Genomic DNA, 24,966 nt, shown 5'->3' on the forward strand with positions numbered 1-24,966 from the left:
TTGTTCATACTCTATAGCACTGATATCCACTCTTTATTATTTCTTCTGCTTACTCTAGGTACATTTTGCTATTCCTTATCTAATAAAGAAGCAATATCACTGATTTTAAGCCATTCACCATTTCTAATACAAACATTTACTGTATTATAAATAACACTAGGCACTTTGGGAGGTTGAAGCAGGAGGATTGCTTGAGGCCAGGGGTTTGAGACCAGCCTGGGCAAGATAGTGAGACCCCATCTCTACCAAAAGTTTAAAAAATAAACCAGTTGTGGTCCTCTGCACCTGTAGTTTTAGCTACTTGGGAGGCAAGGCAGGACAATCACTTGAGCCCAGGAGTTTGAGGTTACAGTGAGCTATGATGGTGCCAGTGCATTCCCACCTGGACAACGGAGTGAGATTCTATCTCAAAAAAAAATACACATATACACATACAAAGTAGGTGGAGCTGATTAAAAGAATTGTCCAAGTTTTCTATATTGTTACTAATTTTTTTGTCTACTTATTTTACCAAATACTGAGAGATAAATGTTGACGTTTTCAACTACAATGGTGGGGTTATCAATTTCTCCCTTCAGTATGTCAGTTTTATTTTGAAGTTATATCTGTAAACAGTTTCATTTGATCATTACGTACTTTTGATGACTTGATTTTGCTGTCATTAAAAATTGTCCTCTTTTTCTCTTGAAAGTCTAACCATTTGATATTAAGATACCCAAACCAACTAATTATTTGTGTTTACATATGTCTTTATGTCTTTTCCTTCATCTTTTTGTTTTTACATTATGCATAGTTAATGTCAATTTCTTATAAAAAAGGTAGTTGGCATCTTACTTTCTTATATAGTTTGACAATCTCCATTTTTAAAGGTAGTATTAAATCTATTTACATTTAGTGTAACTCTGGATACAGTAGATTTGAGTCCTCCACATTGCCATCTGTTTCCTATTTGACTGTACGTTCCTTGTTCTTTTCTCCTTCTTTCTTGATACCTCTTCCCCTTTTTGGGGGTTAAGTATTTTTAAATATTCCATTTTATCTCTTCTGGCTTATCATCCATTCCTTAAGTGGATTGCTCCAGAGTTTGCATGTATCTTTAGCTGATCACATCTTAACTTCAAAAAATATAACAATTTGCATATAACACAAGAATTTCTATTTTCCCACCCATTCTTTGTCCAACTTTTTTGTTACATATTTTATCTGTATATGTGCTATACACTACAGAATTAAATGTTCTTATTTCTTTAAGTAGTCAATCTTTCAAAGAAATTTTAAAAGTGAAGGAAACAAATCTTTTCTATTTATTCACTTATTTACTATTTATTAGGTTCATCACTCCTTTATATAGCTTCCGGTTTCCATTTGCTTTTATTTCTGATGGATGAGCTTATATCAGGGTAGTAAAAAACAGTAATTGTGCTCCATTTGTCTCTTAAACCAGTGATCTCTTTATATAGCACCTGAAACTTTGGAAGTGTCAGCTTAAGGAACAAATGAAACTATTTCCAATACACTCTGGTAAGTGCATTATCAGAAGTACATGTAATGTTAAGGGACCCACAGAAAGGCCAATCCACTCTGCCAAGTCACACTCAGAAAAATTTTACAAAAATGGTAACATGGGTCAAGGTCAAACAGGTATTTTCCAAAAGGTTGAATAAAGCATCTTCATTTAAGAGAGAGAACAGTGTTAGAAAAAGGTGTGTGCAGAAGCTCACTGGTGTAAGCCACCTGCACATATCCCAGCAATGGCGAGGAGCAAAGCACCCTTTACACGAAGTATGGGACTGGGGCAAAGGGACTGAAGGGGAAGATCTGGGCCAGATCCTTAAGCACCATGGATGTCATAGGAGGGACTCTGGACTTTATCTCATCAGCACTGGGAAAGTATGTGCCAGAGCAGTGGCACGGGCACATGTGTAATTAAAGGATGACAACGGGAAACAAGGCTGTCAGCAGAGAAACCAATGCGGCAACTCTCTCTACAGTGACAAAGGCGTGCAGTGGATTGCAGAGTCATTGGGAGACATCTCAGAAGTCCAATCCACAGGGCTTGGGGACCACTTAGACAGGAATAACAGAAAAGGAGAATTAGAAGACATCAAATCTCAATCCCAAGAGCAGGGAAAAGAACCACGGAAACCAAAAGAAAAGGGAGCAAGGGCCACAGGCTTGGGGGCAGGATCCGCATAGCGCTTCAGCTGACCACCTACGCTTCCAAACCTCTGTGTGCAGCAAACCACATAGCAGCATTTTTCTCATCTTCAACTGTCATTTAGAACTGCAGGGGTCATGATGTGAAAACCAGATATCAATGGGGAAAAAAAAGATGAACTCAGTGACAACCTGTGCCGCTTCCAAGAATTATTTATGTGGGCAATGGCAGCAGGAGATGAGGGGATGAGAGAGAAACACACAACAGGTTCATGATGGAGCAAATGTAATGCTCAGAAAGGGCCTGAAATACTCTAACATCCGCAGCCATCCTGGCCAAGCCTTCCCCAGGGGCAAGTGCTTTAATGCTTTATACAAATTCAAAACAGAGGCGAGTCTTGGCAGGAAGGGCTCTTACTCTGAGGACTGAAAAGGTGTCAGATGATGAAATGCGATGCTAAAAGGCCCAGCTAAACCATTAATTCTTGCTGAAGGCATTCTCCAATGGCTGGGAAGAAAAACAAGTCTTTCCTATGAACTAAAACCACACTTATTATTTAGAGTTGTATCATTTTCAAGGGATTTTATGCCAACATTAACATGGACAACAACATGCTGTCTTATGCTGCAGCACACAGGGCCCACCGGAGGAGGAGGGGCTGCACGGGATCCCCCCACTGCCCCCTTCGAGGATAGACAGGTAAGCATTTAAATAATACCCATCCAGCCCACCCTACTCAGATAGGCAAGACCTAGCCAGACAGGAACACCAGGACGAGCTCGGAGGTGAAGAGCACCTGCTTCCCGAAGGCTGCTGGCACTATGGAAGAATGGGAGCCACAGAGGGTCCCCAGCTGGCAGGAGCTTCATTCACCTCCAGCTTCTAGATTCCACTACTCCAACATCACCAGAGGGGAAAGTTCTGGATGAGAAATATCATTATCCCACCTCAGAAAAGAATACCCTGAGTATCTCTTGCCACCTCTGGGTTTCAAGTGTACAAACTGTCCAATTTCTTTCTCCCTGAAGGAACATTAGGTCTGGAAAGTAGGCAGGAGAGAAAACCTTTGTATGAGAAGGGCCTCCTGGGCAGAAATGACCTGATGCCAAGATGGCTGGGAGCTCCACAAAGTGCCCATCTTATGGGGATGCCAGGAATGATGCAGAAGAGATGCTGGACTTGTCCAGGAGTCCCTAAGACATGTGCTATCCACTGAGCCCCCGCTAACACGAGAGGCAAGCCAGAATGCAGCCAGGCCAGGCTGGGCGGGAAATGTGTGTGCACAGTGAGAACCACACATAGGGATGCTGCAATCATCAGCATTATGATTACAGCACGGCGTGATATGTAAAGCCCATTCACTTACGACCACCTGAGAGGCAGTTCTCATGTAACACCTGGTTTCCTAAAGAAAAACCTACATCCCAGAAAGGCTCAGCAACTTGGCTCCATGGCACGGATCTGACAGGATGCAGGACAAAAACACACTGAGGTCAGGGTTCCAAACGTAGCGCTGTTGAGACTCTAGAACAAGACGGCTGTGCGGCAGGAAGACATTTACCTGGTTGCTGGGAGGGTGCTGACTCGGGTGAAAAATACAGATGGCTCGACTTCTACATGCAGCCCCAGGGAGAGATTCCTGTAATATCCTTCAGTGTGGCCCGGGCCTCCAGAGTATTTGAAATTCAGGATAGCTTCCAGGGTCTAAAAGATATTAAAAAAAAAAAAATACACACACACACATTAGTAACTCTCTAGTTTGATCCACCAGGAGGCAAGCGGCTTCGCTTAGGAAGAGTCTGAAGATAATCCCAACTAGTCAACTCATCAGCATTGGCCAACTCACACCCCCCGGCGGGCACCGACTCACACCCCTGGTGGGGACTGACTCACACCCCCAGCGGGCACCATCTTACACCCCCGGTGGGCACCATCTTTCCTGTGATGCCCCAGAGTCTACACAATTCTCAGCCTGTACATGCAAACGGAAAGGCTTCCAAAACTTACTCTGTGGTTAAATATGGCTTCTTTTTTTTTTTGGAGATGGAGTCTTACTCTGTCGCCTAGGCTGGAGGCAGTGGCACAAACTCAGCTCACTGCAACCACTGCCTCCCAGGTCCAAGCAATTCTCCTGCCTCAGCCTCCCAAGTAGCTGAGATTACAGGTGCACACCACCACGCCTGGCTAATTTCTGTATTTTAGTAGATATGGGATTTCACCATGTTGGCCAGGCTGTTCTTGAACTCCTGACCTCGGGTGATCCACCCGCCTCGGCCTCCCAAGGTGCTGGGATGACAGGCGTGTGGGATGACAGGCATGTGGGATGACAGACGTGTGGGATGACAGGCGTAAGCCACCGCAGTGCTGGGATTACAGGCGTGAGCCACCGCAGTGCTGGGATTACAGGTGTGAGCCACCACGGTGCTGGGATGACAGGCATGTGGGATGACAGGCGTGTGGGATGACAGGCGTGAGCCACTGCGCCGGCCTAAACACGGCATTTTAGAGAGAAAAACACATTTCTATGAGCATCATTTCAACATAAGATGAGGTGACAGGCGGGGGCGGGGGTGCTTCTATCCAGAAGGTAGGGTCACTTGGGCTGACAGTGAGTAAAAGCCGACAAACTCCACACTCAGGATGCTTCCTGGAACCCATCCAAGAGATGACTTCCCAGGGCAACCAAGGCATTCCAGGAGGGGCAGGGTGCTGCACAGCGGGGAGTACCCATGTGCTCCTGCTGGGGCCCAGCGGTACCCAGTGAGAGGCGAAGAACAGAGGTATGGGGAGACCCCACCCATGGGGGTGGCGCTGCACTCAGGATGGCTGGGGACGGAAGGGGAACATTACAGCTTCTCTGCAACCCTGAGTACAGGGCAACATCAGGAGAATGTGGAGCCTGGGGGCACCCAGAGTAACCATAGCAACAAGAAGTTCAACCAAGTTCCCCTCCGGACTGAAGGACCCTGCCTTCCCCAGGACCCTCCTGAAGCAGCGTACACAGCAGATCCAGCCCATGGACCAAATCTGACCACCGCCTGTTTTTGTGTGGCCTGAGAGCTAAGAACAGTTTTTACATTTGTTTACAGCTTGTAAAACAAAACAAAACAAAGCAAAACCAGAGAAGAATACGCAACAGAGACCATATGCGGCTGGCAAAGCTTAAAATACTATGTGGACCTTTACATCAAAGATTTGCAGATAAAACCCAGAGGAAAACATAGGAGCAAATCTTCATGACCTTGGATTAAGCAAAGGTTTCATGGATATGACACCAAAAGCATAAGCAAAATGCAAAAAAAAAAAAAAAAGAAAAGAAAAAGGAAACAAAAGCTTCTCAACTGTTACATAGGGACAATAATTAATATGTATCTCACTAGATTCATGCAGATTTGATGAGGAAATATAGTGACAGAACAAGAAGTCGCTCATTAAATAAATTCCTTTCTCCCCTGCAACCTACCCATCTGACACCCTGAGGCAACATGGCTTAGAATCGGAGGAAATGAGTTTTAGTCCCGTTTCTTCTAGTTTTGTTTTATATTCTTGTAATGTGGCAAAGTATGCATAACATAAAAGTTACCATTTTAACAATTCTAAGTACACAGTTCAGTGGTGTTAAGCACACTCATTCTGTCTATCAACCATCTCCATCACCCATTTCCGTCCCCAGAACTACTCCATCTTCCCAAACTGACCCTCTGAACCCATTAAACATGGACTCCCCAGTCTCCCTTCCTCTAGGCCCTGGCACCCACCATGCTACTTTTTGTCTTCCTGAATTTGACACTCTAGGCACCTTGCATGAGTGGAATCCTACAGTACTTGTCCTTTTGTGACTGGCAGATTTCACTCAGCATCATGTCCTCGAGAATCATCCGTGTTGAATCATGGGTCAGAATTTCCTCTTTTTAAAGACCAATATTCCATTACATGTATGTACTGTGTCTTACTCATCCATTCGTCTGTCAGCGGGCACTTGGGTTGCTCCTACCCCTTGGCTCGTGTGAACAGTGCTGCTATGGTTGGACAATGCCAAGACCCTGCTTTCAGTTCTTTGGGGTATATGCCCGGAAGTGGAATTTCTGAATCGTATGGGTATTCTCTATGTAATTTTTTGAGAAGCCACCATATTGTTTCACACAGTGGCTGTGCCATTTTACATTCCCACCAGTAGTGCACAGGGTTCCTGTTTTCCCACATCCTTACCACACATTTGCTATGTTCTGTTTTTGTGATAATGGCCATCCTAAGGGACACAAAGGAATATCTCACTGTGGTTTTGATTTGCATTTCCCTGGTGACTAGTCATGTTGAGCATCTTTTTATGTGCTTATGGTCCATTTATGTATCTTCTTTGGAGAAATTTCTATTTGAGTCCTTCAGTCTCATTTTAAAAGCTCACTATTCCAAATCCCCGCTCACCACTCCTATAGGTATATTTCATGACTACATATTGACAGGTTCCCTTCAATATTTGTACTGCCAGAGAAATACCTTCACTGATTCTCTCCACCTATGTAAATATTACTACTCGACAGCCCAAATAAAGCCATGCCTTCCTCTTACTTACAAATGGCTCAATAAAATACAGATTTTTTTTTAATATTCAAGGATCATATTTTGGCCTCACCAAAATCCCAAATCCTTTTTTCATTCCCTTTACTCCCAAGCACCGCCCTGTCATCTCCAAAGGGCTGCTGATTTCTTGTGAACACGTCTTAGACCTCTTGCATTGCCCTTGTCATAAGCAGAAGGTGAGACTCGACACACACACACTCAATAAGTCTTTCTGTCAAAACTTTCAGAGTTCAACTGACTTTCATCTGTTTGATCTATTTTTTCATTCATCTTTTCAAACACTTCCTGGGTATCTTCTGAGTGCAGGGCTCTGTGCTCAGTACAAGATGAAGAAGATGTAGTCCCTGATCTCAGAAAGCTCAATAAATGCTGAGTGAGGCAATGTATGAATAAATTAAATAATAAATAAATGAAGCCAACCAACCACCTAACATATACACAGCATCTTTCTCAAAATGCAGGCACAGTGGTCATGGAAATAAACAAACTCTCAGTAATGGCTGTGAAAAGCCAAAATCTGTGAAGTAACAAATGTCACACTGGCTTTTTGTTTGTTTTTTTAAGGTAAACTTAAAAGTCACCTACAGAGAGTGATGTAAAAGAAATCACCTGGGGAATGAACAAAAAGTACACAGACAACTGTCAAAGTACCACATCACCAAGAAGAAATAGTCTGTGTTTCTACTTTCTGGGAATTTACTATTACTTTACTCTGTAGAAAACCACAAAAAAGATATAATTATGAGGGGAAATATCTAATTTAACAAAATCAAGCACAGAAAAGTTGTATTACTCCATTCTCACGCTACTATAAAGAACTGCCCGAGACTGGGTAATTTATAAAGAAAAGAGGTTTAATTGACTCACAGTTCCACACAGCTGGGTAGGCCTCAGGAAATGTAGAATCATGGCAGAAGGGGAAGAAGCATATCTTACATGGTGGCAGGAGAAAGTGAGTGAGTGTGTGAAGGAGGAACAGTCAAACACTTATAAAACCATCAGATCTCATGAGAACTCACTATCATGAGAACAGCATGGGGGACACCGCCCCCATGATCCAATCACCTCCCACCATGTCCCTCCCTCGACACGTGGGGATTATGGGGATTACAATTCAAGATGAGATTTGGGTGGGGACACAGAGTCTAACCACATCAAAAGGTTTTCTGAAGTTCAGTGTCACTGCCTTACCTCTTTGAGATAAAAACAAAAACCAGAAATAACAAAAAAAGGCCTCCTCAGTCTTTTAAAATTAGAATATTATATATAAGGTCTTATATATTCTATATATGGTCTTATTAATAATAAGAACATAAGCGGAGCTGGGAAGTGGAAAGACACAGGATGTCCAAGCCCTTTTCCTCAATCCAAGAGACTTCATAAGATGTTCCCAAATGAGAGCATTTTTCAATCCTTACTTTGACAGAAGACTATTACAGAAATCATAAACGAGGGACTACAACCAAAATGTTTATTTTCTAGGCACACAACTTATTATTCCAGCTAACATGAAAGGCCTGTCAGTAGGTACCTTTTATTAAAGAGCACCTGCTCCATGCCAAGTGCTGCACTGAGTGACTTACGCACCCAACTGCAACAGTCACGAGAGCCCCACAAGGGAAGTGCTGCTTTCATCAATGAGGCTCAGAGCACCCAGGAAGCAGCACAGGCAGGAAATGAATGCAGAGCAACATGCCTGCACAGCCCACTCTCTTGCCATTCAGGCAAACTGTTTAGAATAGCATTCATTCACCCATGCAATCATTCACTCACTAACCCTGTCTACTATGTCCCAGGGACTATGGCACTTGAGAGGAAGAAGGCACAGTGCCACCCTTGCGGCACTCGAGTCTGGTAAAAGAAACAAGCCTTGATGCCTCTGAGTAAATTGTGACACGTTGTGTCATGGATAAGTGTATTAGATATATGAGAATACAGGAGGAGAAAGGACTACATATGCCAGGTGGGTACGAGTTGCAGAGGAAGGAACAACAAACCAGTAAGGAAGACAGGATTAGACAATTATCAATTGAAAATGGATAAATAATAGAAAAAAACAACTATACTAAAACCTACTTCTTGAAAATATCAATAAATGTGACAATGCTCTAAGTTGATCACGGAAAAAGAGAAGAGAAAAACAAATTGCCAACATCAGGAATGAGAATGATTATCAGTACAGATCCTACAACCATTAAAAGGACAATCAGGGAAGAGTATCAATAATTTTGTGCCAATAGATTCAACAACTTAGATAAAATGGTCACACATTACCAAAAGGAATCAAGGAGAAACAGAAAATCTGAAGAGCCTCATGCCAATTGAAGACAAATCAAGAATATACTCCCAAAAGATGGCCAGGCATTGTGGCTCATGCCTGTAGTCCCAGCAGTTCGGGAGGCTGAGCAGAGGCAGATCACTTGAGCCCCAGACTTTCAGATAGCCTGGCCAACATGGCGAAAGCCCAACTCTACTAAAAGTACACAAATTAGCTGAGCTTAGTGGCGCAGGCCTGTAATCACAGCTACTCAGGAGGCTGAGGCATGAGAATCATTTGAACCCGGGAGGTGGAGGTTGCAGTGAGCCAAGATCATGCCACTTTACTCCAGCCTGGGCGACAGAGCAAGACTCTGTCTCTGAAAACAAACAAACAAACAAGCAAATAAGAATATACTCCCACATTTTCTTAATCCAGTCTATCGTTGTTGGACATACATTGTGCACATGTACCCTAAAACTTAAAGTGTAATAATAATAAAATTTAAAAAAAATATATATATATACTCCCAAAAGAAACCCCAAGCTTAGATGGTCTCTCAGCTGAATTCTAACAAACATGTAAATTAGAAAGAATATCAATTTTATATAATAAACATTTTTAGCAATTAGAAAAAAGGAGAAAACTTTCCCAATCTTTTTATGAGACCAATATTACTCAAATATCAAAATCAGATAGAAAACTTCTAAGAAAACTATTCATGAGGCCTATATCCCCCATGAATTTAAATGTAAAAAATATTTTTAAAGTACTAATGAATCAAGTTCAGTAAAATACAAAATGGGTAATACATCATGGCCATCAATAATGCAAGGCTGGTTTAATCTTCAAAAATCAATGTCATTCACCATATTAATAGGCTACTGACAGGCAACAAAAAGAAAAGCTGAATGATCAATAGCTTCAGAAATAATAGTTGACAAAATTCAAAACCCATTTATAGTTTTTTAAAAACTCTCAGCAAACTAGGCATAGAAAGGAACATCCTCATTCTATGAAATGCACTCATGAAAAACCTACAGTCAAAACCATACTTGATGATAAGCAACGGAATGTTTTGCATCTAAAATCCAGATTAAGATGTAGCTGTAATAATTTTTATAAGCATTGTACTTGAGATCCTAGCAAGTTCAATAAGTCCAGAAACAAAGGGAATACATGTTGGAAAGGAAGAGGTAAAACTATCTTTGTTTGCAGACAACATAATCATGTACCAAAAACATCCTAAGAAATCTACTGGAACTCTCAGAAATTGCTGGTGGCACTATAAAATAGTAAAATCCTTTTGAAAAATAGCTAGGTAAATCCTCCTATGCTTAAACCTACAATTAACATATTACTCAGCAAAGCAACTCCTGCCAAGAAAAATAAAAACACATATCTACACAAAAACATGGATGTAAATGTCCACGGAGACTTTATTCATAATAATACCAAACTGGAAATAACCTCCATGTCCAACAAGAGGTAGGTGACCAAATAAACAAATTGTAGTAAATTCATAAAACGAAATACTACTCAGCTAAAGAATGGAGCAAATTACTGATACATACACAACATGGAAGAATCCAAAACACCTTATTCTGAAAGAAAGAAGCCAGACACACAAGAGTGCATACCATTGCTTGTATGTATATGAGATACTAGAAAAGCTCAGCCTTTGGTAGCAAGGAGATCGGCAGTTGCCTGGAGTTAGAGGAGAGGGTTAGCTGCAAAGGTGTCAGAAAAACTATGGAGGGTGATAAAAATATTCTATATCTTTATGGTGGTGGTGGTGGTTACATGGAGTATATATTTGTCACAATTCATCAAACTGTATGGTTAATGAGGCTGCATTTTATAGAAGCAAATTACACTCAGTAAAGTTGATTTTTGAAACTGATCCTGACCATTAATAGACATACAATCACTCGTAAACATTATTAAAGAATCTAAGTCACAATGTGGGCCACGTTGATGTGGGACCAGCCATGTCTAAGAGCGAATGTGAGGCCCTCGAAGAGGCTTCAGATGGAGACTTAAGAATCCCGGGTTCTGCATCAGAAGAAACAGCAGTGAGGTTATGATTCACCATAATTAAAGCTTCATGTGACCTGGGAGAAGTCACATCACTTGTCCAGTTCTCAGTCTCCTCACCTTAAAACCTGAGGGTCATGCCAGATGTTGCCTGAGGTTTTGACCAGCTCTTATATGAACAGTTATTCTTTATTTTCCTAATGTTCCACAACTTCTAATATAACTAACACTATTGTCAGAGAAAAACAATCACCCTCATATGTATGCCAGCCAACTTAAATGTATATGAAGTAGATCTCTAATATTTAAAGACCTCAATTGAACCTGTCACCACAGATTTCTTTCTGCTCTGTTTCTATAATATGACATAAAATTAATAGCTGTGATGTGATCCACTTAATAAGTCAAACATTCAAGACCAAAGGCTGGGGCTCATTCCCCAAGAGACCAGCACAACGGTTTACTTAAGGTCAATGAAACTCACAAATGAAAGCCATACCATTACTTTCCAGTTAATTAGCACTTTCAACCAAAGTTTTTCTTCAGTGTTAATGATGGCTTCAAGATGCCAAGTAACTACAAATTAAGTGATCCATCCACAGCAGTGCAGGGATGGGTTTGAACAACAGCAGCCATCAAAACAGCTTCCAGCCAAGAGGCCCAGGAGTCCCGTGGTGGCTGAGAAGAGTTAGGACACAAGGTCCAAAGGAGGGGGTATGTCTGGGGACTGTTAGAAGACCAAGTTGAAAGTCTGGTTTAGGATACTAAGGAGAGCATCAAGTCAGAGAGTCGAGGCCAGACAGAACCTGGGACCCCCAACCTAACTCCCGGGGCGATGAGCCCAATGCCATAGACCACAGCAGCACAGAGGGCCGCCACGTCCTACCTGCACTTACGCTCCAGCCAAATTTCACCTTCTCTGAGAAGTCTTTCCAGCGTCTCCAAAGAAACTCTGCCAGTCTCTAACACATACCACATGGGCACTCTGCTTCAGCACCCATCACACCTGGAGTTACATACTTTGTCGATAAGAAGTGTATTCAATCATTTAAAATGTAAGTGATATAAAATGGTCGGTGCTGAGATGGCTTGCTCCCACCTCTGTCACCACGTCCAGATCACTGTCCTCCCCCATCCCCTGTAACCACCTTATTAGTTTTCTTTAATGTATCCACATTTATTTACATACATTTATTTACACAGAAACAAGAAAATACAAATGTAAACTTTTCCTCCCCACCACCCTCCTCCAGCCAGCACCACCTTGCAATAAATACATAAATTACACATGCTGTCCACCTTTGTATGCCTTATTGTTTGTTAACTTTCACTTAATAGATCCTGAAAATTTTTACTTAGTACAGACAGAGCATCCTTTATAGAATATCCTTTGCAGGTTATTTGTAGACATGTGTGCCATTCCATGGCACAGATATGCTACAGCTTACTTAAACAGTACCCTAAAAATTGGATTCATAGTTGTTTTCAATATTTTGTTATTATGAACAATGTTATAATAAATAACCACATACATAAGTTGCTCTCCATATATGAAGATATTTCTGAAAAATATATTTTTCAAGGGAGATTTCTGGGTCAAAAAACAAATCTTGTCATTTTAAGGGATACTACCCAAACGTTCAACTGAAAGTCGAACCATTTCACATGTTAACAGCCATGCTTGAGAGAGCATTTCTTTTCTCAAAGCCTTGAAAATAGGGTATATTGTTCAACTTTTGGCTTTTTGACAGTCTGACAGATGAAGAATCTCAACGTAGTTTCATTTTACATTTCTCTCATTATTAAAAAAGTGGAACATCTTTCCATATGCTTGGCACATTTTCATGCCTTTTTCATGAATTACACATTCATATCATTTCCCTATTTTTTTAATTGACCTGTCTTTTTCGTCCAAATTCCTGGGAGGTTTTCTACACTAAGGAGACTACCCCTTGTACGAAATCATGTCTGCAGACAAAGACAGTTTTCCTTCTTCATTTCTAAAATCTATGTCTTTTACATTTTCTTTCTTGGACTACTGCACTGGCCAGGACTAGTAAATCAATGGATGAGAATAAAGATTCCAAAAATAAACCCACACTGACACAGGTAATTGATTTGTTACCAAAAGCTAATGCAATTCAATGATAAAATTTACCTTTTCTACAAACGATGGTGGAACAACTGGACAAATGTGTAGAAACAAATCTCGGCGTTGACCATACATTATTTTGAGGTGGGTCATACATCTAAACATATAACACCTAGAACGTCTGGAAGAAGACATGGAATATCTTTGCAGTCTTGGGATAGGAAAAGAGATCTCGGAGAAGACACAAAAAGCACTAAACATCAAAGGAAAAAAAATTTCATTTCATTTAAGGTAAAATTTCATCCAGGGAAATCTCCAAAAAGTTAGAATACAAAATTTGTCCATTTCATCCAAGTTGTCAAATGCATTGAAATGCAACTCTTCATAATTTTTTTTTTTTTTTTTGAGACAGAGTCTCGCTCTGTCCCCCAGGCTGGAGTGCAGGGGTGCGATCTCAGCTCACTGCAACCTCCACCTCCCTGGTTCAAGTGATTCTCCTGCCTCAGCCTCTTGAGTAGCTGGGATTACAGAGGTGTGCCACCATACCTTGTTAATTTTTGTGTTTCTAGTAGAGATGGGGTTTCACCACGTTGGTCAGGCTGGTCTTGAACTCCCGACCTCAAGTGATCCACCTGCCTCGGCTTCCCAAAGTGCTGGGATTACAGGCGTGAGCGACTGCGCCCAGCCCAGTATGTTCTCTTATTAACCTTTTCATGTCTGTAAGATCTATAGTATGTTCCTCTTTCATTCCAGATGGTAATAGTGTTTCTCTTTTTGATACACCTGCTAGGGAATTATCAACTTCATTAATATTTTGAAAGAATTAATTTTTGGCTTTGTTAATTTTCTCAAGTGTGTGTTTGTACCCAACGCAAGACTTGGCACAAAGCAACTATTCAATAAATGCTTGCTAAGTAGAATTACATTTGAAGATGATTTATACATTAACCATGTATCAATGTCCATTAAACGGATGGATGGATAATCTTATTAATAAACACTTTTTCCATACTTCATAACCTGGCTTTACAAAGATTTCCCTCAACCCTCCACCCTACCCTCTTCCCACTGACAAATTCTTCCTTGGTTATTGGGTTTCTGTGGACAACTCACATCACCTAGGGAGTCTCTGTGATCCTGCAAAGCCCAGGCTGGCTGCACCTCCTCAATAAACAGCACGGAGCACGTTCCCTGCCTCCGACTTACCACACTGCAGCACAAGTGCCTGGATCCTTCAACAGAATAAAAGCTCACTGCGGGCAGGGACCATGCTCCATACCTAGTGCCTTGAAAAGCAGGTGCCCCACATGCATTCCGTTTAACTGACTGACAGCATCTTCACAACAAATCTCAGAGAAAGGAGAAAGCTGACATTCAGTAGGCTCATACTGTGCTCCAGGCACTGTGAGCAGCACTTCAGAAACTTTAAGTCCTACCACAATGCAGCACAGGTATTACTACCTCAACAGCTCACCACTATTGAAAGCTTAGGGAAATACACAGCCTTGCCACAAAGCTCAAAGCCAGGTCTGAGTCCGAAGGTCCTGCTCTTCCAGCAGCCCTATGCTGTCTCCCAGAGAAAGGCTAAGGAGACAAAGAAGGAGACTGTGAGCAGAAAGCTGGCATTGCCCTGAAGAAGCAGGCCTGGGTTCCTGAAGGAAGACCAGTTTCAGATGCCACGCCATGAAGCTGCCCTGGACTTGGTGCTACATGCTGCATTCAAGATGCTCACAGTTTTTCTCCTTCTGTATACACAGCTGGAGGAGGGTAAACTGTGGAAGGGATGATTTTAATAAATTTAGTAAAAATGAAATACAATCAGCATGAAATTAGGCAGCAGAGATTTGTTAGGATCAGCAGAATTGTCCTTACGTTAATTCACTGTTACAAGCCATAAGCAATTAGGACATTTTCCATTTGCACTCATTTAGTTATGAGAAACACTCTCTGGCCATAGGATGTGGCCTTTTAAATACTGCTGATCTTCAATATTAGAGAAATGTACTTGAGAGCCAGCACTTCATCAGACTTCCGGCTTATAGAAAGGAATGCTATATCCTTCCAAAGCTGTATGACTGAAATCAACTCCAGAGGAGACACTAAGGTGTTACGCATGCAGGAAATTGATGGGGACCCCCAGCAAAGATGCCAAACTAAGTACCTGCAGAGGGCTAGAAACTGCTAGCAGGTCAGCAAGAAGCAATCCTCACAACCAGTGTGTGTTAGGTGGCCGGCCCCTGCCAGACACAATGCTGGGAGCTGCGCACACTGGGTCTCTCTCAGGACTTCCCCATCCTATCCGACAGGAAGGCCTTGAATAGCAACTGTCGTTCGGCAAGGTGAGGTACGTTGCTCCAGTTCCCGTAGCTAGTAAACCACAGAGCTCAGGTGCATCTGACCCCAAAAGCCACAATTGCCAGGCCCTAACCACACTGAAGGCCACTGATAAAGGACAGGGCACTGTGACTTCACCAGGAATCGGCCTGAAGAAGTGTCTTTTGATGCCTTGCTCCATGTGAGCCCACAGCCAACACCAGGCAAGGCGGTAAACTGAGAACCCCTGCAGGAGAAACCTGGCATCTGGCCACAGCTCCCCCATCAAGCCTAGGTGTAGACTCAAGAAAGTCACTTGTCCTTTCTTGGCATCAGCTTTCCCATCTGTGAAATATGGATTTGGACCAATTAATCTCCAGTGGCCCTTTCCACATGACTGGGCTACACAGGGGAATTGAATGCCCAACTCACCCGTCACTGGACAAACACTGGCTACGAGGGTCCACGTGGCGGGGCTGCAGAGAGAGCAGAGGCAGCCGCAGCCAGACCACACAGGCACACCAGGCTCAGAGAGGACCCATGCCTGTGCTCCCAACGGGCTGGGAAGCCTTCGAAGACTTTTTAGCTAAAGGCATGACCTGAATGACTTCTTTAAAAAAAAAAAAAAGAACACTCTGGCTGCAACGTGGAAGACAGACTGGGGACAAGGCTAAAGAGGAGGTGCCAAGCTAGCAGATGAAGTCACTGCCAGACTGATGGGGACGTGTTCAGGGGGTGGCATGGAGTGAACACTGATGGTCAGGCTCCGCACAAGTGCTGCCATTGAAGACATCGGAGCTGACCGACGGTACGCTGAGTGGGAAGGGAAAAGGGAAGCCACTGTTCTCTTCAAGATTAGATTCTTGACCGAAAAAAACGAGAATGCACTACCAGTTTACTCAAGTGGGGGAGAGAGGCAGAGCAGCAAGAGGACAGGGTGTGGTGCGAAGATCTATGACTTTGATTTAGGACACAGTAAGTTTGAGATTCCAAAGGACATCCAAGTGATGACAGTGTGACACACGAATCCTGAGTGGGGAGAAGTCGGGCTGAAGAGACGTGGCTCACAGGGAGACGCTGCAGAGCTCAGAGCAGGGAGCCCATCTGTCCAGAGAGAGAGCAGGAGCCAGTGGAGCGACCCTCACCTGATGCCTGGGGTTCCTTGGAAGCTAAGATGCCGCGTGTGTGTTTACAGAAAATCATCACTATCACATTATTGTTATTTTTTTATTTTTTTTAAATTGTACTTTAAGTTCTGGGGCACATGTGCAGAACGTGCAGTTTTGTTACATAGGTATACACATGCCATGGTAGTTTGCTGCACCCATTAACCTGTCACCTACATTAGGTGTTTCTCCTAATGCTATCCCTCCCCTAGCCCCCCACCCCCGACAGGCCCTGGTGTGTGACCATCACATTATTTTATCATACAGTCTTTCAGCCCTCTTGCTAATAAACACTTGTCATATGATGTATTTCAAATTTTTACAAAATGCATCTTAAGCAGCAAAGAATAAAATAGTTAATAGCACCCACTCTGAAAGCAGGCTGCCCGGGCTAAGACCCCATCGTCATTTCCTGCCCAGGCCCCTGAGCGAGTGTGATCTGATCTTTTCAGGCCGCAGCTTTCACATCTGGGTTATCAGGAAGACAAAACCAGCTAGTCTTACAAAACACCGAGAACAGTGCCTGGCGTTTGGAAAGAGTGCTATAAGTACCAGCTAACATTATTATTACTAAATCAGTATTCAACAGTGAGAAAGGAAGATAAGATACTTGGAACAAATGAATTCATAAGTAGAGCCAAGAATAAAGAAACAAATTTCTACATCTGTTCTTCAGATAAACCATCACTGGCCCCAATTGCCCAGCTACAGTTCAGACCTCAGCATAACCGCTCCCAGCCCTTCCACATCGGACCCCTACTGCTCCTCCTGTCTCAGGTCAAACACATACCACGCACACACACACGCGTGCGTGCGCGCACACACACACATACACACACACACAAATGCCACATACATATACAGACACACTACACATGCACATACACACAGACAAAACGCATGCCATACACATACACACACATACCCAATACATACACACATCCCACACACGTACACAGACACACATACACCACACACCCAATACACACCCCACACACACACCCCCCACACATACCCCACACACACACCCAAAACACACACAGACATGCACACCACACGCACACCCAACACACACACAGATACTCACATACCCAACACACACCTCCAACACACACAGATACACATATACCCAACACACACCTCCAACACACACACAGATACACACATACCCAACACACACCTCCAACACACACACACACATACACACCCCAGAGCTTCCCTCGTGCTGCATGGTAGGAAAGTTGCTGAAAGCTGTATTGTTTCACACCTGTGTGCCTGAAATGAATGTCCTTACCCACTCTCTCCAACTAGGACATTCCTAGTCCTTATTCCAGAAGACTAAGAAACTCCCTCTGGTACTCCCTGCCCTCAGCTTAGACACAACCTCTCTGGCCTCTGTGTCTTCAGACATCTCCTCCATGTCTCCATCCCACCAAAGTGTATTTTCATCATGTGAGGAGCGGCGAATAAAAAGGATGGCACAGGACTGCTGTGAGAATTGAATGAGAAGCTGATTCGCCGCAGTGCCTGGCCCAGGGCAAAGATTCCACAGGTGCTGGTTCCTGCATCCCCTTGTTCACCTCTGCTCACCCGTGCTCCACGGGCAGGGCCACATGGGCCTCCAGCACCTGCAACGTGGCCTGACACCCCTGAGGCTGCATCCCAAGCTGGCCTTCAAGTCAGGACGATGAGAAGGACCAGGCCCCTCACTCTAGAGGGTGGAGATGACAGTATTGTGGGGAACAAATAGGCTATGTCCTGTGCATCACAGGTCACCAACAGCACATCTGGAAAATACCTGCAGCGAACAATGCATAGACACAAGGTGTGTGTGGATGGACGAGTGACCCTGGCTCCACCCACACTGCTGTCTAGATGGCGATCAAGTGGCGAGACGGAAGCAGAGCACACAGTAACTGATCCAGAGGGAGGCGGCCTCTCCTGATGCAACAACACCCAGTGCCAGGCATGACAGCGGCCAGGGTAAGGTCAAAGCAAAAACCCCACGAAGGGAGAGAGGCAGCTGAGCACAGAGGTCTTGATAGGAAACCAGATGTGCCAATATCTGCCGAGTCTGTCTAATCCACGTGCTTAGATGGTTCCCATCTGCAGGGCGCAATCAGAGGCCCTCCTCGGAGCCTCCATAGGACGCAAGTCACAGCTTCAGATGGCTCTGTATCTCTGCTAGACTGTGTGTCCCCGGAGACAGAACACCCAGCATTTCATCCTCACACCCTCATACCTGGAACTCACAGGGAGCTCAGCACAGAGCCGGGGAAGGAGCAGAGCGAGAAGGGGCACAAACCTCCATGGTCAAAGCCTCAGGTCAATGCGCAGTGATCTATAAGATCCCATCCGGTGTTAAATCTGTGGTAACGAGTCCATCTTTGATATCATTAGCCCTACGCTACTGCACCTTCATTGCGGTGCTAATAGCATTCTAGCCTCAGAGTCTGGAAGCACCATCAAATCCACTTTTACTGTCCACGGCCTCTCTGATAGGCATGGGGCCACGTGCCCTATTAACCAGGACTATAAATGTGAAGTTCATTTACTCAAATGGTAGAGATGCAATTATGGCTTCACCCAAGAGAGCTACAAGAATAAGAAAGGCTTGATTCACAGAGGACACTTTCTTTTTAATGAGATTGGAGTTAGGAGCCAGGTTTATGTTTGGGAGCTGTAAATATACCAGATAAACAGTGGGAGGATTTTCCAGTATACTCAGCGCCTCCCTGGATTGTGTGATTTTAAAAAACATATAATTATTACCCACTTTTTATAGGTAAGAAAACTTAAACACTGAATGATTTAACGTGCACAACAAATAAATAGTTTAAATGCCAGCTGTATTTAAATTCAAAACCTGTGTTCTAGTCATTAAGCCATGGAGTACACTTGACTTTTTATTCTTCGATTTTCACTTCAGTGTTTTGATAAAAAACTTGATGTATGAATGTCTGTGGAAGGTGCAGCTGGAAGCTCTCCAGCCCACTCTGCTCACTAGGTAGCTGCCTTCCTGCTATGGTGCTAGCGATATCCCTAAGAACTGATGGTGACGGTCAGAGTATGTGGCTGGGGCTGTATGAGGCACCTGATCACCAGGGCTACTTTCAACCCCGGACAACTTGTCAGTGGCCAGTCATGATCTCTCCATTGCCCTTTTCATTGATCTCTTCACTGAACAATTACATGGTGTGCATGTTCTAGTATGAGTCCACAACTCTGAAGGGATGACCAGGGCTGCACACAGGAGGTTTGTGATCAAGGGAAAACCCATATCCCTCTCCCAGGAGCAAGACCCCATCAAGATCAAACGGAGCAATTCTAATACTGACTATGTGGAGGAGTCTACAACTCCCTTAAGAAATTTGAGACTCACCTGAAGGGAACCACTGCTGATAGACACATGTATATCACGAGAAGCGTGAAAACTCCCTCGAGACTGTCAGCAGTGCCCAGCCCACCACCAACTACTTACCACCCAAGCCCCCCAGCCAAGACTATCCACAACAATCATGGCCTAGTGGAGATACTCATGACCACAGCGCATGCCAACACTATGTCCCAGGAGCCTGCCCCTCTAATAAAGTGAAGTGTGATGGCCTTGCTCACAACATAATCCAACATCCATGGACACTGCCAAGGTCAGTGGTCAAGTGGCAAGGTCATCTCTGAGCTTAATAGGAGCACACTCAGTGCTCCTATTTTAGACGGCGTCTCACTCAGTCGCCCAGGCTGGAGTGCAGTGGCGCGATCTCGGCTCACTGCAAGCTCCACCTCCCAGGTTCACGCCATTCTCCTGGCTCAGCCTCCCGAGTAGCTGGGACTACAGGCGCCCGCTAATTTTTTTGTATTTTCAGTAGAGACAGGGTTTCACCGTGTTAGCCAGGATGGTCTTGATCTCCTGACCTCGTGATCCACCCATCTCGGCCTCCCAAAGTGCTGGGATTACAGGCGTAAGCCACCACTCTCAGCCGCACACTGGCAAGCTTTCTATGTCACCATCCCAACACACATCATTCAGGGATATGACCTAGTGTCTAGAGGAAGCCAATTATCATGACCTCAAGAAGGTGGTGATGCAGTAACTAAACGACTCCTTGGAAGGTGTCCTGAGCCACGGGGAGGCCCAAGTCAACTGCAATCAAGATGTCCATGAAAAGGGGGAAACAGTCAAGAGATGTCCATGGAAAGGTGGAAATGTTCAACAGAGGTGTCCACAGAAAGGTGGAAACATTCAACAGAGGTGTCCACGGAAAGGTGGAAACATTTGATGCTGGGGCTGGCATTTACCTTCAACAACTACTTTGTCAAGGTAATATCCAGGTATGAATGGTGGACCTCATGGTCCCTGTGACCTCCAAGAATGACCAGGCCCAACATCTCTTACAATAGCAGAAGAGGAAAACAAGCCCTCAGCTACTAGAGCTCCCTGACCCAGCCCTACCCGCAAGACACTCTGAATCTCCTCTCTCTGACAGTTTCCATCCCTGGACCCATGAAGAAGGGAGATTAGGAGAATCATGTATAATCAATACCATCAACATACTGTACCTGGCAGGGAAAAAATATACACATATATAGTAAAGTGTCCAAATGATTAGAGCCCTGTGAAACAATGAGCTATCAGTACAGGTGTTCAAACAGTGTACACCTGCACAGCAAGGTAAACTAAGAGACTTTGCAAGTACTCCCTCCCAACATCAAAGATTAAATGATTTTTTCCACAGAAAGTGAGAATTAAACAGAGGCTAAGAATCAAGTCAGTAACTTTGTTTTTCAACTGGGAAGCCCAAGGTCCAACAGCCAACAGACCATGGCCCTGAACTCAAGGCCAAGGCCTGTGTTCCACCCTAGCCCTGCCCATCACCCAACCCCTTCTGCAGGGGATGGGGAGAACGCTCGTGACTTGCTCACCCTCATGGCGGTCACACCATCCTGGGCCTCAACATGGCATCTAAGTCTAATCTAATTCCAGCTTCTGGGCCAAGCATGGTGGCTCACGCCTGTAATCCCAGCATTTTGGGAGGCCAAGGCGGGCAGATCACTTGAGGTCAGGAGTTCAAGACCAGCCTGGCCAACATGGTGAAACCTCATCTCTACTAAAAATACAAAAATTAGCTGGGTGTGGTGGCATGTACCTATAATCCTAGCTATTCGGGAGGCTGAGGCAGGAGAATTGCTTGAACCCAGGGGTGGAGGTTGCAGTGAGCTGAGATCGCACCACTGTACTCCAGCCTGGGCAACAGAGCAAGATTGTCTCAAAAAAAAAAAAATCTATTATAGCTTCTTATCAATGAAAGAAGCACAACAAATCAATATTCGGGACAATAGGGGCAGTTTGAATATGGAATGTTTATGACATAACACTATTGTACTAATGTCAAAGTTCATGGGTGTGACAATGGTTATTTAGGAAAGTATCCTTCTTAGGAGGCATGTAAAAATTATTTAAGGAGAGAAATAATATAAAGTCTGCAACTTAGCCCAAAAAAGTGTGTGTGTGTGTACAAACATATACAGAGAGAGAAAACAAAGAAAAAAGAAAATGGGTATAGATGATCAGTATACAATTTTTTCAACTTCATGTTCGAGATATTTCAAAATAAAACGTTGGAGAAAATACTAACAAATCAAGTCTTCTAGAGTCTTTGACTTTAAAACAATCATTCAAAATGTGTAAAGGAGGCAGCCACCTTGCAGAACACAGGCATGCTCCAAGGATGGTTCCGGCTGCTTTTTATAGAAGATTCCTGATCTTCCTGAGAAAGACCAAGGCATGGATATTAGTTCCCCACTTTTTCAGCTGAGATAACTGGGACTTGGCCAAGGTCCCAGAGTTTACCCCAGGACACCTGGTTTTAGGGAGCCTAGCTGACCTCCTTCACCTACGCTTGCTCTCCACGGCCCTGTGGAGTGTCCGGGACCGCCTGGGCCCATGCCCTCTGCTGATGCCAGAGCAAAGCAAAGGTGGCAGAGCCCCCACCTAACACATCTCTGCCTTCCCAGCACCGGGCTGCTCCTGAGTCAATTTCCTTCTGCTGATCTTCACAGTTATTCAATGACTCTTCTAGTCTGTGGCCTTTGCTTCTTTCTCATGCCAGCAAACCTCCTTATTTACACAGAAAACAGAAACTTTCTGTTGGCTGAGCCAGCAGTTGTGCCTCCGGGCTCCTTCTCGTTGGGCAGCCCTAGGTGAACGGCTCCCATCTGAGGGACTCAGTCCCTTTGTCTTCACACGGGAACCAATGTAATAACTTCCCTACCAAACTGTTTTTCAGCTCGACTGGCAGAAAAAGAGCCAGGGCCCACTGGTCCAGTCTCTTCCATGGACATCAGCTGTCCCCCACTCTCCCTGCCTGATGAAAGTTAGGGAGCTAGGACTTGGTGAGGAACGCTGTTCTAAACCCTCTGTTGGCTTCTATGTGCAGTAAGAAAGGCTGAATCCAGCATCTAGAATTTCTTCTTCTAGCCTATAAGCTCTTCCACTTTTTATAGTTTCCAGAATATCTTACATAGGCCAATTGGAAAAGAGGGTAAAGAAAGGAAGCTACCTTTTAACAAACACCTCTTGTACACTAAATTCAGTTTTGTTTAATGATCTTGTGGCTAAAGCCTCAAAGTCATCCTACAGAAAAAAAGCCCATTATTCCCATTCTCCAGGTGAGGAAAATGAGGCTTAAAGAGCATGAAGTAACATGTCCCAGACCTCACCTTCAGTGATAAACCTTGTTCTCCGTTCTTCCTGCTTCCATGGGAAGGATTTCCCCAGCATAGTCCCTTCACCCTGGCTACCCCGAACCCCAGCCAACCATCCTGAGGCCGGATGGGTCAGTGTCATAAACCTTGAGATCCATTCACAGCACATCTGAAGGAGCAGCTCTGCCCTCCAGCCTGCAGCAGGGTCACCAGGGGAGCTTGCTTGAACACCTAGATCGCTGGACCAACACCAGTGTTTCTGATTTACAGGTTAGAGAGGGGCCCAAGAATGTGCATTTCTAAGAAGAGCCCAGCTTCCTGAAGCTGCTGATCCAGGGACCACACTTTAAGAACCACTGCAATGGAAATGGGGCGATACAGGCAAGTTCCCTAATTAGTGAGATGGGGAAAGCACGGTGACGTGGGCCCCAGTCCTTCCCTCTCCCCTCCAGTGGCCCTGCCAGCCTGCCCCATGGGTGTGGCCTGCCCATGACTGCCTGGGTACAAGGAATTCTACCATGAGGCCTGCCTACAGCCAGGTCAGACTCCAGCCACAGCCTGCAGGTAAGCAGACCGCCCCATTCCCGCCGTACCTGGCAGTTGTTCTAAACTCAGATCATTGTGCCAGCAGGGTGTCAGCCAGGCGCCTTCAAACCTTGGTAGTCACCCTGAAGACGTGCCAAGGTAGACGGTCAAGCCAAGGCTGACCCCAGTGCCATCCCCTCTTTCCTCTGCTTCACAGCAGTCCAACAAAAAGCCACACCCCTCAACTACTGGACAAACATTTGCTGGGTGCCCCCCTGTGCCAGACACTGTGCTGGTCCAGAAGCAACAGAACAACGACGACCAAAAAAAAAAAAAATCACAGTGGGCTAGGATATGACATCCTACTTAGGCACTCAATCCCAAGACATCAATCACCTCTGGCCACTGTTCCCCTACAACCACTCATGGGCCAGTAAAGAAACCGTGGCTTGGATGTGCAACTTGCCCAACAAATCCCACAGCTTCAGTGGCAGAATTTGGTTCCATACCTGCCCAACTTTGAAGACCGTGCTAACAGACAGCCATGACACCACTGTAAAAATTGGCATTATAACCTGTTTATCAGGCCCCACCCATGAGCATTTCTCCAGGGCATGACAGTGCCCCCAGGGCACAGCACAGAGCCTGGCAAGCTGCCCAGTGGAGGAGGTGGGTAAATGCTACGGACGGAATACATAAATGACGAAAGCAACACCTTCGGCACTGATACGCAGGGCTTTCAGAAGATTACAGCTTCTCGCCTCGGGGAGAATAAGTCCCTATTATAAATGGAAACCTTATAGTCCCGCAGATGCTCTTTATTTTTCCTAATGCACAGCTGCAAAAGAGAAAATTTTCACTTGTGTGCTAAATACGCATTTCTAATTACCCTCACCTAAGATGCATTCACTCTAAAGACTAAGAATAGCTAACTGATATAACTTACACAGGAGTAATATAGTCTACGTCAGCTGGAAAAATTAAGCCAAAGGTAAACTAGGATTGGTGAAGAGTCAATAAGTTATTACAAGGAATCGCCAAGATTGAAAACAAAATAAGATGCAGAATGAAGGCATCGCCAAGATTGAAAACAAAATAAGATGCAGAATGAAGGCATAGAACTTTACCTCCAGAA

The 24,966-nt window shown here is 44.3% G+C and overlaps 1 protein-coding gene across 3 annotated transcripts in view; it reads right to left on the minus strand.

The window, feature by feature from the left end:
- The window catches only part of TRAPPC9 (trafficking protein particle complex subunit 9), a 730,192-nt gene that overhangs the window by 285,284 nt on the left and 419,942 nt on the right, over positions 1-24,966 (minus strand). For all 3 annotated transcript variants that reach the window (XM_019032441.4, XM_004047569.5, XM_055349566.2), the window contains one exon: positions 3,720-3,862. In XM_019032441.4, the coding sequence (XP_018887986.2) occupies positions 3,720-3,862 (143 nt within the window). The remainder of the gene's footprint in view (positions 1-3,719; positions 3,863-24,966) is intronic.

This window comes from Gorilla gorilla, chromosome 7 (assembly GCF_029281585.2).
Source record: "Gorilla gorilla gorilla isolate KB3781 chromosome 7, NHGRI_mGorGor1-v2.1_pri, whole genome shotgun sequence".
NCBI lineage: Eukaryota > Metazoa > Chordata > Mammalia > Primates > Hominidae > Gorilla > Gorilla gorilla.